This window comes from Danio rerio, chromosome 22 (genome assembly GCF_052040795.2).
Source record: "Danio rerio strain M-AB ecotype USA chromosome 22, GRCz13ab, whole genome shotgun sequence".
Taxonomy (NCBI): Eukaryota; Metazoa; Chordata; class Actinopteri; order Cypriniformes; family Danionidae; genus Danio; species Danio rerio.
The window spans coordinates 11,164,168-11,181,868 of NC_141042.1; the positions used below are offsets into that span (position 1 = coordinate 11,164,168).

At 34.5% G+C, this 17,701-nt stretch overlaps 1 protein-coding gene and 1 long non-coding RNA gene across 4 annotated transcripts in view; one reads left to right on the forward strand and one right to left on the reverse strand.

Annotated features, from left to right (window-relative positions):
- Window positions 1–476: 476 nt before the first annotated feature.
- Window positions 477–4,525, reverse strand: LOC147838447 (uncharacterized). The gene is made up of 6 exons (XR_015521710.1): window positions 4,471–4,525; window positions 3,117–3,222; window positions 2,924–2,994; window positions 1,602–1,786; window positions 1,238–1,441; window positions 477–832 (listed from the first exon to the last, which is right to left on the reverse strand). It is a non-coding gene; the product is annotated as an uncharacterized LOC147838447 (long non-coding RNA).
- Window positions 4,526–5,811: 1,286 nt separating this feature from the next.
- Window positions 5,812–17,701, forward strand: part of rad54l2 (RAD54 like 2) — a 37,243-nt gene continuing 25,353 nt past the window's right edge. The window contains exons 1-2 of one of the 3 annotated variants that reach the window (XM_087303915.1): window positions 5,812–5,934; window positions 17,430–17,614. In XM_087303915.1, coding sequence (XP_087160041.1) covers window positions 17,482–17,614 — 133 coding nt within the window. In that variant the 5' untranslated portion in view covers window positions 5,812–5,934; window positions 17,430–17,481. Of the gene's footprint in view, window positions 5,935–6,027; window positions 6,189–9,741; window positions 9,925–17,429; window positions 17,615–17,701 lie in introns of those variants that run through there. The other 2 variants (XM_087303916.1, XM_087303914.1) reach the window with 2 other exon arrangements.

A 17,701-nucleotide genomic window follows, 5' to 3' on the forward strand; every position in this document is an offset into this window, starting at 1 on the left:
GATATAAAGCGTAGTAATTTTGCAATGCAATGCAAAAACAGCCCAGATAGCAAAATACACTCGGGCCAGTTCCGGCTAGATTGTCGCCTGCCGAAGACTTACCCCTCGGCCCAACTTCGGCTGCCGGACTCGGGCCGGATGCCTGTGGACTCACTGCCCGATTCCGGCCCGAATCAAGCGGGCCAGATGCGGCGGCCGTAAGCGAGCCGACGCTGCGCATCCGCGCCGGAATCGGCGCGAGGGTAATGTGCGCTGCGGCCCGGAGCTGGCGCGACTCCGTATTTATACACCTTATAAAACCTTTTGGTATTACATTGGTACTTAATATATGGTATTACAACCATTTGAATTTATACAACAGCAAACACAGGCTATAATGTAGACACAAAGTGTAAGCACTGTGTTTAACCTTTGAATAAAGTGCAAACTGCATACACATTCTGTAACGAAAATAATCAGACAAATGACAAAATAAATAAATGTTAAACGTTTATTAATTGCAAGAAAAAAATAGTACTAAAATTTTATAAATAATTTTGTAGTGCACAAGAATATCAATATAAAAACAACAATAAAACAACACATTAAAGACACACAGAAAGATTTAAACAAAAAATCTAAAAATTACACACAAACACAGATGTTTTTAAAACAACCCTGTTTTCCCAATAGACTTAAATTAAAAATTTGTACAAACAGCTAAATTTTATATAAACCTAAATATAGAAACCAATTTAAGATATAGCAAGAAACATCTTAAAAATACCAATGACAATCCGTAAAATATCCAAGTCAAACTTGTAAAAAGTACTGCAGAATTCTGAAGAAACATCTTGAAACATTTTTTAATAAAACAATTATAATAAATAATAATAATAATAATAAACAAACAAAAGATCTATATATATAAATAATTGCAGAAGTATAAAGTCAAACTTATTTTTAAATAAACTTGAACAAAATCAATTGCACAAACAGCAAGACATGAGTGAGATGATTATACATTTCATATATATACACGTCTTGTGCAAGTTTATATTTATAATTTTATTTGTATTACGTTTATTAAAAATGTATCAAGATGTTTCTTCAGAATTTGGCGCACACACATACATACATACATACCATACATATATACACACACACATATATACATATACACACACATATATACATATACATATACATACATATATATATATATATATATATATATAAAAATGCAAATGAAAGAAACAAATTGTTCAAGTATCAGGGAACATCCTAATACACTTAAAATGTTGTTTAAAAAATAAAACAAAATAGTGATGTAGACATTTATCACATTAGCTTTCTCTTCTTTCTTCCTCCATCCCTGTCAGGGGCAAGTTGTAGCTACCTTGTAATGCATTTTTCCACTTCTTTATCAGTGGCGTGGTATGGACATTTGTCCTCACTCCATCTGTGATTAAAAGATAAACAGATAATTAGTAGTGAACAAGTACTAATGTAAAAAAAAGAAAAAATTAGGAAAAAAGTAGGCTACCTACGAAGCAAAAAAACAATAAAAAAAAAACAAATAAACTTAAAACACTTTGAAATTAGCAAGAGCTTGAACTTACCAGTTTCTTCATTTGTTCAGGCTGCTCCTTTAGTTGATTTTCAAGCTTTTCCAAATCAAATTGGCCAAAGGAAGGTCAAATGTGTTCACATCTGGAATTTCATCACGTCTGTTTTGGTTTTGTGAGAATCAGGCCCAGCTGCTGCTTTATGACGTTGCATGATTTTAAAACTTCAGTCAGTCGTGCTAAAAAAAGAAAAATAACAGATTAGTATAAATCAACCTGTAGCTTATTCTCATACAACTTCTGTAAATACAACAGTGGATTAGACACTGCTGATATTCTCTACTTGATCTTTACTTTCTAGCTGCATTAAACCTTAACAAATTTAGTGATATCTTCAATTCTTACAAAGACATCACGAGATGCAATAAGTTATGTCTTGATCTCAAACTGCACTAGAACAAAGACTGTAAATGTTCATAGGTGTACTGCAGGAGTGTCCAAACTTTTTGGGCCGAGGGCCAGATGGGCCCCCTAAATTATTAGCCACCGTTTATTTTTTCCCCAATTTCTGTTTAACGGAGAGTTAAACATTTTTTTCCACACATTTCTAAACATATTAGTTTTAGTAACTCATTTCTAATAACTGATTTATTTTATCTTTGCCATGATGACAGTAAATAATATTTGACTAGATATTTTTAAGACACTTCTATACAGCTTAAAGTGACATTTAAAGGCTTAACTAGGTTAATCAAGTTAACTAGTCAAGTTAAGGTAATTAGGCAAGTTATTTTATAACAATGGTTTGTTCTGAAGACTTAAGGGGCTAATAATTTTGACCTTAAAATGGTTCATAAAAAAATTTAAACCGCTTTTTATTCTAGCCGAAATAAATCATAAGTCTTTTTCCAACATCATTTGGGAAATATTTAAAAAAGAAGAAATAAATCAATGAGGGGCTAATAATTCAGACTTCAACTGTGTGTAGACAGACAGACAGACAGACAGACAGACAGACAGACAAATAGATAGATAGATAGATAGATAGATAGATAGATAGATAGATAGATAGATAGATAGATAGATAGATAGATAGATAGATAGATAGATAGATCATAACAAGAACTGCTGCTTAATTGAATGCATGTAATAGCGACACCCGGTGGTTATTTATTGAATTACGTTCATTTTTGTATAGCGGGCCAGATTCTATTGATATTTATAAAAAGCCTGGCCCGCAGGCCGTAGTTTGGACACGCCTGGTGTACTGGAATGTACAGTATCTGTGCATCTTCATGGTGGTCTTAAGATTTCTGCCATAGTCATTGATGGTGATGGTACTTGTGGTGCTGCATTGATTTCTGAAATCTTCATACCTGCCTTTTATCCAGCCTCTTTGTTTCAAGTAATTTTTCTTCATCAAGGTATAGATGCGTCTATACTGTCCCTTGATCAAATACATTTACAAAACAAAACATCACTTTAGTATAGTGCCAGGGCAAAACTCACAGGTTGTAATAGATCAATGACAATGTTGACAGTATGTGTTTAAAATAATTGCAAACAAACCTGTTCTGTCTTTAGATGTATGACAGGCAATCATCGTCCTCATCTGTCTACCAGTCAGAAATCACAGTTGCATGTGGATGTTTTAGTCAAGCTTCCTCATATGCATCTATAATAAAACATCACATTGTTGTTATTGTTGTCCCGTAAAGAAAAGTTCAAATCCTGAAATACTATCAAAGTTAATTAATGCATATAATACCTATAGTGTAAATAATCAGTACACAGAAGGTTGCACAAGATTTATTCGGAGATTCATGCAGAGTGACAGCCTTATGAATCAGAGACATAGATTTGTAAGATGGTCAAGCACATGCATTATTCTGTACCCATGAAGATTAACCAACCATTGTGAAAAATGGTTGATGATGATAGCCAATAACAATAAACCATTTCAGCTGTTTGTGAAGCAATTAGTAATGTAATGTCTGAAAAGCTCAATCTATGTTGAAAATGTATCAGCAGTTTACAGCTTATAATGGACTTAGCACACAACTATAACATGCCTATTCACGTTCAAAAGAGTGTGCCATTGACTTCTTTGGTCGTGATGTGCTGCAAAATGATCTCACTAACCTTTGTTAAACAAGACCAATAAGACTTAACCAACAACTATTGTTACCCATTCATTTAAATCAGAATTTATCACTGTCAATAACATAAAAAACAAACAAAAAAAACATCAAAATCTGCTTTAAGACGTTCAGTTTTACATTAACTGACCATTACAGCTTGAACAAAAGATATAATTGATTCACATAGGCTAACACATATGAATTAAAGTGCACACTAATATATTTCTCTTGGATAATTTAAAGAGAATAGTAAACAGTCGAGTTTCGATCACTTTTCGTGACTAACTGCATAAACAAGATAAACAATATATTTTATTAATCCAAAACGATTAGTTTTTATTTACACAATCACAGAATTAATACTGTTGGATAAGTATACGCCTGTACAATGATTTTTTCAACTTCCACGGTACTTTATAATGTTAAATTAGGATAAAAACACGTTTTGCCATGTTAGTTAATGGATTCGTCTACAGAAACTTTCTTTAACGCAAAGTTAGCATACACACAAATTCGTTTCATGTTTCTTTAAAATAATTAAAATAGTTTTCAGTTACTACACACGTTACAATCTAACATTGTGTTAAAGGAAAATGAACTTTCAGGCGTGTTTGTAACTGTTAGCGTTAGCATACATTGGCTCCACTCGTGTTTCTTAAAGCAAGTTACATTTCGTATCAAACTGTTTTAAATTTCTAAACGCTGTTACAACCAAACACCGTGGAAATGTTTTAAGCTCTAAATTCGCTAATTATACAGTACACAAGCAGTAAAAAGCTTACCTTTCTGACCGGCATCCACGTGAAGTCTTTAAAAAAAAAAACTTTTTCTTCTTGTGATCTTCGTGCCAAGGTGGTAGACAACCAGCTTTTTGGAGCATTACCGCCACCGTCTGGATTGGAGTGTTGATCATGAGTTTAGTCACGCATGTTTATTATGAAACCAACTTCTGCTTTAAAACAAAAACAGTCAGCACAGGAGCGTGCTATCTCAAAAATAAGCGAATTTTACATAGTTTTTCTCTAGATGACATGTATAATCTATTTATACATAATATTGTTTTGTTTGCGTCTAAACATTGCGACCATCCACACTAAATATTCTTTTTTTTTTTTTTTTTTTTTTGCTATCGTACCATGAATATTTTCTCAAATTATCATTAAACGTGGAGCTAACAGATTACTAGATAAAATAAGAACTTAATCGGTTGCCATCAGCCTTAATCGGTTGCCATATGGTTGACCGGAATCGGGCCAGTGCTTTACAGCCGCATCACAACCGCATGTGCGCGAGCGAGCTGCGGGCCGCACTCGGCCCGGATAACACTCGCCGATGCCGAGTCGGAGCCGGAGGCGCCGGAGGGCAGCCGAGCTCGGGCCGATTACTGCCTGCTATCTGGGAGTACTTAAATTAGACATTTTATAAAACAATATATAAAATAAAATACCGTTTTTATCATTTAAACTGAATAACAATCATATATTTGAATTCAATATCAATATTTTTGAAATTGTAACGTAATAACATGCACTTACAATATATCAGAAGGACATTTCATTAATGTATTCGTTAATGTGTTAGTACATTTGTTATTACATTTTTTTATTTTATTATATAAGATTAATATTAACAGATTTAAATAAAGAGTAAAAGTCATTTATCTCGATTTATTATTGCGTATTTGATAATCTACACAAGTTTTGCATATATATTTCTGTTTTGTAATGCTTGCTTTGTTACATAATAAGTTACATAATGTATACAGCCATCACACACATATCAAGTATACAACAACACATTAGATATTGTGTTTACATAAATACAAACACATATATGTATATACAATAATGAAATGCAACATTTAAAAATTAATAATCTATTTATAGACCATCAAACTGTATTTATATACCACTAAGCATGACGAAAGCAAGTTGAAGTGACAGCCCTATCGCTCAACTTCCTTCAGTAAGTCATCGAGCTGGATTATTCTGGTCATTTACACAACACGCCACCTTGTTGTATTTACTTTTATGCAACAGTCGGCGATTATGAAACGCTGGATGACATTCAGGCCCCCGGACCGAAAGAGGAGCCGGAACCTTCAGCCTCAGCCGGCGCGCCTCGGGGGCCGTTTGAGCTCGGTTACACAGATAAAATAAAAGAATCAGGGAGTATAACAAAAATTAATTTTAATAATTTAATGCGTCGCAGCACCGCAGCAGCATCCTAAGGAGGGGGTAAAAAAGGTAAGACGCCGATTTGACACCACACACGCGAGGTTAATCGCTAACATTGTGCTTTGTTGGTTGTATTTGAGCACAGTTAGCACGGATGCTAACGTCAACAAAAGAGAGCATCGCGCGCTCGTGCTAACGCGCTAACAGTTAGCCGCTCGATAGGCTCGTAATGGAGCTGTTTAACACCAAACGCGTGTAATATAACGCAGTACGTCTGTCTGTTTGGGTCTGAGGTGATATGCAGCTGATTTTCGGGATATTGGGTGAGTTTTTAGCCGGGTTGTTCATGTGGTAGCGGCTGCTGCTGGTCACAAAGTACAGTTATGTAAATGTGCCTCATTCTGTTTAGTCGGAAAAAGCGCTTTAAAATGACTTCTGTTTTACATGTGAGGGAAATGTGAGATATTGCAGTGTTGGTGTGATCAAATATGATGTAGATATTTGTGTAAACAGCGGATTTGTGGAAAAGAGCAGGTGCAGAAGAGCTGAACAATCTACCTGAGCTTAAATTCATTTCACACAGTAAAATAGATGAGAAACCTGAAAATATTTAGAATTTGTGATGGAGTTTGATGTGGGGGATTGTGTTTTTGTGTTTGCTTTGAATAGAATTGAGGTCAGTGGGTTTGTAATGCTAAAAGTTGTCATGGTGATGGATTTCATACATTTAATTCATTCATTTATAGGTTATGTTTATGGAGATATAAATCTCTATAGCTCATTAATTGTCAGCAGAAAGGAAATGCATAGTTTTTAGATACTTTTATTGTTAGGTTGGATTGAAAGTTATTGAATTTCTGCACATTCTTGTTTGGAGCAGATGTAGGGGTGAGCGATGTGGTATAATAAACAATTATATATATGTATATATGTATGTGTGTGTGTGTGTATATATAGTTAAAGTCAGAATGATTAGGCCCCCCCTGTTTATTTTTTCCCCCATTTTCTGTTTGACGGAGTGCAGATTTTTTCAACACATTTGTAAACATAATAGTTTTAATAACTCATTTCTAATAACTAATGTGCTGCTGATGATGTGACAATAAAAGTGATTTGATTTTAACTTATTTATTTTATCTTTGCCATGATGACAGTAAATAATATTTGACTAGATATTTTTTAGACACTAGTATTCCGCTTAAAGTGACATTTAAAGGCTTAACTGGGTTAACTAGGCAAGTTAGGGTAATTAGGCAAATCAATGTGTAACTATGATTTGTTTTGCAAATAGTCGAAAAAATATATAGCTTAAAGGGGCAAATAATTTCAACCATAAAATGTTTATTAAAATTTTTTAAAACTGCCTTTATTTTAGTCGAAATAAAACAAATAAGACTTTCTCCAGAAGAAAAAATGTTATCGGACATACTGTGAAAATTTCATTGCTCTGTTAAACATCATCTGGCTGATATTTAAAAAAGAAAAATAAATTCAAAGGAGGGCTAATAATTCTGACTTCAACTGCATATATCAGTTGTTAATGCTTCTATATTTAGAAGAATACCCCAACAATGACTGAAGCTACAAAATCTAGAGGGATCATTAAATGGCATAACATATTAAAATTTTCGGCGTCCAACAATTTGCCACATCTTAATATTAATAACACTCTTGGATTCTTATTGGTGCACACATTTCTGCTGTGTTTTTGACTCTTTGAGTCGAATATCGTTTATCAGCCCAGCCCAAGTTCACTTAAAGTTAAGGATGTCACTGTTTACTATTTCTTTCTTTCTCTCTTTCTTTCTTTCTTTGTAAAATAAAAATTGAGATGTTTTGTAGAATGTCAGTGCTGCTCTTTTCTGTGTAAATTAACTGAACTTGTCAGTTTTTGAAGTATTTGTTTTTATTGGCAAAAAATTGAAGGTGTTATAAAGTGGCATTTTTATAAGATCTAACAAATATATCTAAATAATTATTAATACTAAATATTGCACAATTATATTTATATAATAATTTAAATAATAAAGAAATGGTTTTTATTAGTCTAATATATAATATTTTTATATAAACAATAAATGCAGGAAAATTTAAAATTTGTATTATTGTTTATTTAAATTATTGTTATTATGATATTTTATTAGTATAATAATTATTAATTATTGTAAATAAAGATGTTCAAAATTTACAATGATACATAAAAAAATGTCTTATTTAAAAATATAACGGCTGTAAAATGTTGCCTGTTATACATAATAATTTACACGTGTAATAAAGCAACAACTGTCTTTTATTATTAGAATTTTATTTAGGTGTCACAGTGGCGCAGTGGGTAGCTCGATCGCCTCAGCAAGAACGCCACTGGTTCAAGCACCGACTGGGTCAGTTGGCATTTCTGTGTGGAGTTTGCTTGTTCTCCCTGTGTTGGCATGGGTTTCCTCTGGATGCTCCGGTTTCCCCCACAGTCCAAAAACATGCGCTACTGACCTTATTCTGCAATGCTGAAGTGCGCTCGTTTCTGGGATTGCTTTAGAACTTCCAAATCAGTCACCTATGGGCGAAATGACTAGGAATACCAAACGGCAGAAAACCGTCAAACTACTTGCTCAACAAACAATTGTTTGCATGACTATACAGACCAAGTAGAAAAATATAATAAGGAAATATCAGTTTGCAACATCAAGCAGCATAACAAGCTGTTTTTAAAGTCTAGAAATGAATGGAAGTGAATGAGACCGGAAGTCTTGAGAAAAAAAATTCAAATGGCCAAAAATTGCCTGTAGTGTATGTGTTTGAATGCAAGAGTGTATGGGTGTTTCTCAGTGATAGGGTGCAGCTGGAAGGGAAACCGCTGCATAAAAACATATGCTGGATATGTTGGTGGTTCATTCCGCTGTGTGTGTGTGTGTACGTGTTTTGTGACATATCAGGACACAAATCTGTATAATGACAGGGGTATGACACTGGTATTACAAAAAGGAGGTAAAATAGGAGGACATTGGTGACGTCCTTATTTCTCAAAATGCTTATAAATCCTACAGAAAGAGTTTTATCAGAGAGTAAAGCTGCACACAGTCTCCTGTGATGGTTGGGTTTAGGGGTGGGGTGAGGGCAATACAATATATGGTTTGGACAGTATAAAATGAATGGAAACCTGTATAATGTCTCCACTTTTCACAAAAACAAACGTGTGTGTGTGTGCAAAAAACTAAAGTGTTATTTCTGATATGTAAAGAAATGTTTATTTACAAAATATATATAAATTGTTATTAAAAACTGATTTAAATCTCAAACACATTCATAAAATCACAAATTAAGCGTTTAAATGTATTACTAAAATGTACATGTTCATATTTATTGATGCAATTACATTTTTAAAAAGCTAAAAACTTGATTTGGCGTCTTCATTTTGCTTTGGGGGGATTTATATCATAACCCAACCTCATTTACTTTCTTTCTGTGAGCAACTGCAGCTGCGATGATACTCGTAATATTCACCCTCTCATACGTCACTCAAGGAAAACACAACCTGTTCAGTTTTAAAAACAACAGCCGGCGATCTTGCTGTAAGTTTCTGTCAGTCCAGACTGCATGAACCTGTGTGTGCAGGCGGAGCGGCAGGTGCCGTCTGTAGGTGCGTCTGCATGAGTGTGTGACTCAGGCTGTTGTTGTGGAACAGGCTGTGCTGTACTGTGTGAATGTGTCAGTGTGTCACGGCCAGCATGGCCTACATTCACACAGCAGCCTTCTCTTATATAACCCGCACTTATGTAAGCAGGCCTCAATCTCGCGCTCCCTGTCCTCCCTCTTCTGTTTTTTTTTTCTTCTAGATCTTTCTCTTTCTTCTTTTTAACACGAAACTCCGACTGCCAAATTACATTTTTTGTGTGAGTCGCGTTTGGCTTTAATGCTTCAAGGGATGGTTCAGCCAAAAAGGAAAACTAGCGGTTAATTACTCGCCCTCAGGCCATCCAAGATGAAGGCGACTTTTTTTTTCTTCACAAGGAAAATAAAGAAGATTTTTAGCTGAAACTTGTGGTCTTTGCTGATTCATGAAATGTAAGTAAATGGCTACCCCTATTTGCAAATTAAAAAACAGAGCATGACAGCACAAAATTAAAACAATCCAGACTTAGCAGAGGCTGTCAAGTGTCGTTTTAAGAAATTATGTTGTTGTCAATGATGTGGTTATAGTTAGAGTTGGGAATTAACCGCGGTTTACAGGACTGAATCAGATTTCAGACTTCAGTGCTATTTAAATGCCTAAGCTGTGTATTTAAGGGGCACTTGAGTTATTACTTGTTTATTATGAAGACGTCATCTGCTCTATTTTAAATCAGTAACCTGTAATTAATCTCACTGTTATTTATATTTACTGTTAAACTTGCCTACTGCTTACTTGCACAGCTCGAGTTTTTCATACGTAAGGTCGTAATTCGACTTCTCATCAATTAGAAATGATCAGACAGGAGGTTTTGAATATCAGAAAATAGACTTTATTCTCCATAATAAAGCAGAGAAAGAGCAGAGCAGACCTCATAGCATTCTCCTCCTGCTCCTTCTAAAGTCTCTCCTGCTCCTCCTCCTTTATACATGTTTTTGACACACCCCTATTTGTCTCTTTTTAACTTTTGACCATTTTTGAATAGGTTTTCTAGTCTAAGGGGTCCTGCTATTCTTGGCTCTCAGCCCACTAGCTCATGTCAACAGAGATGTTACAGGTCTATGTCAGCAAAGTATGGATGCAACTTATGCAAAGAAACTAAGTGTTTACATACATTGTCATGATAGCATAATCACTTGATAATATGTTACTCATTCTAACTTCTGACACATATAGCTTCATACAAGTATTTAACATATGTAATCAGTGCTTTACATATTCAGTTATTCTACACAATCAGTCACTCACCCTAATCTTACACAGTATTTTTAACACACGTTGGTATGTTTGCTGCAAACACTACATACATTTAAAGAAGAGAAAATTAACTGCTTTACACTTAGAAAATACTTCACACTGAGAGAATAAAATCTTCAGTAACATGTATGAGCAGCTTACATTTTAAATTATTCTGCACTACTTAGTTTGTCCACAAGATGTCAGTGCTGATTCAGATTGTTATTTATTTTACAGTATGCAAAGAACAGAAACAACAACAAGAAGATTTCTATTGAAAGCCAGAAAGACCATTTCAAACTGCATGCAGATTTCCGAAAGTTGCGTTTAAAGATTATGCAAATTTTATTCAGATGCAAATATAATTTATAATTGGCCATAAATTTATTATTATTATTAATTTTTATTTATTTGGCTGAAAGAGAATAACAGATAAAAAAATAAACTGAATAAAGGCTATTATTGTGCTAGACTGGCCGATTATTTGAAATGAAATTGCGATTCAGCAAACACTACAATTCTCATGCACATCTTGTCAGGAAAAAGCTAATTCTGCTCTAATGGACCCTTTTCACAAAACGTTAGGATGAATTTAACGGTCAGTTGTTAATATTTAGATTTTTTCAAAAATGTCTAAACATATTCATTTATGAATCATAAATGCGTCAAATTACAAAAAATGAATTACCGCTTATGTGAGGTGTTACTAACGCAACATCTATGGGGCTGAGAGTAAATTTGCTGTTATTCTCTTCTCTGGCTGCCAACATCAGTCTCACACAATTTTCTCCTCTTTCTAAGTCTTTATAACACCATCATGGAGTTTTTCTTTAATTATTTAAGCAAATAAGATTATAAATAAATTATTTGTTGTACTCTCCGATACACTGCGCTCTTAAGTTTACCTGTCACGCCTTCTGCTACTGAGAAACTCATAAATGAGAAAAGGGTCTATAACCCACCAACAGAACATTTCTATGTAGTATACTTGTTCCTGCTGCTTGCAATAGCGATACTATGCTGTCAGGGCAACATTGATAACATGGCACCTTGACTCATTCACTGTCAACAAAGTGTTTTTATTGGCTTGTGTTTTTCAAAATCATTGTACAATTTAAGCTACTGAGTTACATTTAAAAATATTACAAAGCAGTTTTGGATTTTGGCCAAGTGCATAAAGAAAATTTCTGATTGAACATTTTGGATTACATTTCGATGCTTCTCTGGTAACATTGCTGAGATTAGTCCTAGAATGATTTTTGTGTGAACAAAAGCTGGAACATATTACCTGGGTATTTTCCAGATTTTCTCTGTAATAGGGGATGTAGACATGTGTAGACAGGTGCAAATATGAAGGGAATAATGATATCACCTATACTGTAATAGTACAAAGATATTTTTAGCACTCATAACATTTGTGAAAAAGTAGACAGTTGTTGACAAGTTGTTGCATGAAAAGTTTAATATGAGACTTTTAAGTAATTGGCAAATAATTGCAGACATTTGGAACTGGTTTGTGGCATACCAAGTATGCAGAATGTTTTGTGGTTGTAAATACTGTTGCTGTCATTTAGTGTTTAGGGTTAGGTGCTACCTAAAAGTAGTAGGCCTGCACAATGTTAAAAATCTGTTGCAGAATTTTTTCCAGTTCCACAAGATGGCTTGAATAACACTATTGCATGGTTTTTTGGGAGTCTGGTGCACAAATTAATTAATCACAATGCAAAAAATGCTTTTCTTACTTTGTCTTGTTTCTAGTCCAAATTAGGGTTGTCATGATACCGTTAATTCAGGCCACGATACTATACCAGCTGAAGTATCGCAATACCAAGTCGTATTGTGATACAGTATTGATTCATAACTCAAATCTATGAAATAAAGCAAATTATCAGAAATACTATTTTCGATATGTCATAATACTTAAATTCAATTCAGAATTCTCTTATTATTGAAAACGTATAATTTGTACAGACTTTTATTTGTACATACAAATCAAAACAAATCACTTCTATTGTCACATCATCAGCAGCACGTGTGCTATGATGAGTGAAAGCTTAGGTGCTGGCTCCAGACAGTACAAAATATAGATACAACAACAGTGCAAAATACAGACGATGCAAACAAAATGACAGTGCAAAATACAGACAATGCAAATACAACAACAGTGCAAAATACAATCGCATACTCCTCAAAAAAACAAAACAAAAAAAACCAGGACAATGTAAAATTGACAGCGATATGTACAATATTGTGGGTTTTGTTGTTATTGCAATAATAATGATAAAATAAATGAATAAATCTTTGATCACGTCATAGGATCTATCATAACTGCAGCAAGCTAAGACCCATATGCAGACAGTTAAAATGTGTGATTTTAGTGATTTCTCCACATGCAACATTACCTATTGTAGAACTGTTAATGACGATACTACCGTTTTCAGACTACAGTGGCGTCTTCAGTATTTTATAGCCATAGTATCACAGTGCTACTGAAGTACCGGTAAATCGTGCAACCCAAGTCCAAATATCTAAAAATTCTTATAGATCAAGTAAAATTATCGTTTTGATTTCAACTTCAGAAGAAATAAGACAAAATTAAAAGAGTTTTTTCCTTAAAACAAGCAAATTGATCTGCCAGTTAGGGTGTGTAAAGTAATATTGGAATTGCATTGAAATGTAGATATTTGAACTAGAAACAAGACAAAAATTTTAAGTCAGAAAATCTTTTTTCTCTTTTGCATAAATTGTATGAATACATTAATTAAATACAATTATGTAGCTCTTGGTCAACTATAATTATTGCATATCATGCAATGTGAGTATTGCAGATGCATACATTGTGATATTGATGCTGAAATGGTTTATTGTGCAGCTCTAAAAAGTAGTTTGAAAAAGCAGGCAGACCAGGGTCAGAAATTACTAAGCATCTGAGGCAAAAGTGACAATCAATTGAACAAACATGTCTCCCAAATTCAAGATTCAAGGGGGCCAAAATGCATATATGCACATCATCTTGGTGCTTAGAGAATTATTTTGATGTAACTCTTGATTCGCTGCTTAAGAAACATTTCTTCTTATTATTATCAGTGTTGAAAATGGTTGTGCTGCTTATTTTTTGGATGAAGCTGATCCATTTGTTTTCAAGTTTCTTTGATGAATGGAGATATGTGACACTGGACCACAACCAGTCAAAAGGCTTGACTTTTCTTGACTGCATCTGAAAGCTGGTTATGTAAGCTTTTCATTGATGTATGGATTGTTATGAAGACATTTGTATTTGGCCATGATACAACTATTGGAAAATCTGAAATCTGAGGGTTAAAAAAACTAAACATTGGAGAAAAAGTTGTCGAAATTAAGTTCTTAACAATTAGGGCTGCACGATATATCGTTTCAGCATCGAAATCGCGATGTGCGCATCCGCGATAGTCACATCGCAGGAGGGTGCGATGCAAAAAAAAAAAAAAAAAAATTATATATATATTATGGGTGGAGCCGAACCGGAATACGGTATTCGGAAAAGCAGGAATAGCGTGTTTTTACGAATACTTATTTCAAACAATACTTGATAAATTATTTGTATTTGGGAACAAGAAAAACATTATATCAAAAAGCTGCGTTTCCTCATGAGACCGCACTGCATGCCCGCGTGAGTGAGTGAGTTAGTGAGTGAGACGTTCAGGAGTCGGTGGGCGGGGTGGGGCCGGGGTAAGGAGACTGAGCAGGCTGCTTCTCTATACAGCAACAGAGAAGGCTTGGCAGAGCGAAAAATACTTTTCTGCATTACTATTTTTGTTTATTTTATCATACTAAAATAACACGTGACAGAAGTTCACTCAAAAGTGAAAGTTCTTTCTGTTATTTACTAACACTCCCGTCATTCCTACTACTTTCAGAACATAAATTTTGATATTTTACCATATGAGAATGCAATGCAGTTATGAAAATTAAGAAATTAAAGCAATACAGAGATCTGGTCCCCGCGTCAGGTCAGGGTGCACCTGTAACCTTAAAAACGCAGACGCGGCGGAGGCGCACTAAACTCACACGGGAAAGAACTGGGCATTCAATTCATGTTTTAGTGAAATAATTATTTAAATACAGCTCTTTTGATCTCTAAAGGGGAAAAAACGCAAAAGAAATTTGTCGTTAAATTAATTTTAGCAAAGACGCAACTGCCTGTCATTTTCACATTCGTTTTTCAGTTAGGGATTTGGTCTATTAGAGTAACCTAATAAAATTGTTTTGTTGAACACTGTAGTCTACACAATAATCGATATTATAATGTATTATATACATTAGCTATTATTAAAACTAAACTATACAATTGATAAAACAAAACCCTTTTTAATGTTTGCTTTCATTTTGACACCGCTAACAGTTGTAATAAGAAACATCACATTATGCAGAAGCATGCAGTCTCAAGTTAAAAACACCTTTTGAGTTTAAAGATGATCAGCCTGCCAAGTCAAGTTTACAGTGTCATAAATGAAATGGGTAGCATGAGTAAAGGGGATTTGCCCAGCACACAACCTCATGCGCTGCAGGTAGGCTGAATGATAATCTTTAAAAATATATAGGCTATGCAATACAAAACTTTAAATATTTATTTATTTTTTAATGAAAAGAAAAGAAATCAGGAGAGTAAAATATAATTTAAACCACTGGTCTGGCGCTGATACTTTATTGTTTGTATCCAGAAGAAGGGGGAAAAAAAGCAGATGAAAACCTGGCTGGGGAGACGGCGATAACATATCAGTTCTTCAGCAAAGATCACGACATCATTGTGATGCGTTTATCATACAACGCAGTTCGTGTTTATAATCATTAATATTAACTAGGATTAATTCTCTCTCTAGTTTTAGGGCTTGTTCTTGTCGGCGCAATATAGCCTCGGCTTATTGCACGTACGAATCCGATTGTGAAGAATGATTAAGCGCTTGCATTTTTTTATTGCATCCTTTTCGCAAGTTATTCATTCGTTTTGTTTTTTAAGTGGTGGGAACATTATTTACTGGCAAACATGTTCCTCGATCTCGTACATCAACAAATAATGTAGCCTACCTAAGTTAATTTACCTTTTATGTAAAAATTAAGGAATAACCGAATTTAATATTAATAAATAAAACATCCGTATAAACGTACATGTTTATTTTTGAACTTTCGTTAATAAAACAACACAAAACTGTTTATAAATATTGTAGTTAAATATTACATTACTTTAACTGCTTGAAACTGTATAATAATAACATTTTTAAGAACTTAACAAAAATTCTAAATGGCACTTTACTAATCAGTGTAATAATAATATAAATATTAATAATTATACGTAAAAAGAAAATATTAACCTAGTAACAATATAAGTCAGATGTTTAAAAAAACAGCGTAGTTTCTCTCCACCTTTTGTAGTCATATTTTTAATTATTTGCCAGAAAAACTAACATGTTGACTTTGTCCGGTTTAAGTGAAGAATGAGGTTATAATGTTTCCAGCAATACACTGTCAGACGGTGTGCTTGTAGCGAAAAATGCACAGACAGGATACTTTTTCACAACCATGCGAGAGAGGGCTTCTCCTTCTGTTTCGCCGCCCGCATTTCTCGCAACGCAGGTTTCTCTACGCTGCGGAGCGGCGCGTTCTTAACTAGTTACCAAATAGCCTATGCTCAATTTCTCGTCAATGTCTTCCATTTATCACTTTCTCTTTTGTATCTGGCCATTTTTGCAAATGCCTCTGCCATGCCTGGCTGAGCTGGGCTTCTGCGTTTAGAAGACAGGAGTTGATTACATGGCTTTTTTCCCCTCGCCGTCAATCGCCACTAGCTTGCATGGTTCTGGACGTATCGATGGATTTGCTCCTCAGTGTTTGGACTCTCAGCACTCAGCAGTGAATATTAAAACACACTTTACTTAAAACCCCCATACAAAAAGCTTAATCCAAATTGATTTCTAGTTCGGCACGAATCCAAAATGTTCCCAGATGTAAGAGTTCGTTTTCTAACAAGATTCATGGTTGAACTTGAACTTGCTGAATCGCGCCTAATGTTATATTCTAACAGATATGTAATACTTGGCAACATAACAGTAATTTGTGTTTTAAAGTGCTTGACGTCACGTACTACGGCCGGTGGCAATGGACAACCGAGGTGGCAATGACCACCGCGGTGACGCGGTTGTCATGGTGACCGTCACAGCCCTAGTTTTAAGTATATATATATATATATATATATATATATATATATATATATATATATATATATATATATATATATATATATATATATATATATATATATATATATATATATATAAAATATCGCAATATATATCGCAGAGGAAAAAAATATCGCAATGTCAATTTTTTCCAATATCGTGCAGCCCTATTAACAATGCATATCACTTATACAACTATATTTACAGTAGTACATTTACTGAATGTCTTCATGGAACATAATCATTACATAATATTCTAATGATTTTTGGCATAAAAGCAATTCCATAATTTTGACTTATGCTATTTTTGGGGGCTATTCCTACAAACATACCAGTGCAATATCAGACTAGTTTTGTTGTGGCACATATTATTAATGTTTTTACCACAACTTCTGATCATTTTAAAGCATGTTTGCCGAATAAACATGTTATTTTCTTATTCTATTCCTCAGGAGGTCTGAATGGAGATGTGTAAGTAATGCTCTTGGAGACCCAGGGGACGCCATGTCTGAAGAGGCGATCTCAGGAAGCGACCTGGAGCCCAGCCTTAACAGTGAAGAGGAGGAGGAGGAGGAGATGGACGAGGAGGAGGAAGAGGATGGAGAGAACGATGGCGATGATGAGGAAGACGCAGGCGGTGAGCAGCAGTTTTGAGTTTGATTAAGACGTTTACACGAGGTCAAGCGCATTAGGTTTCCGTCTGGCATCATGGCAAATGCTAGCG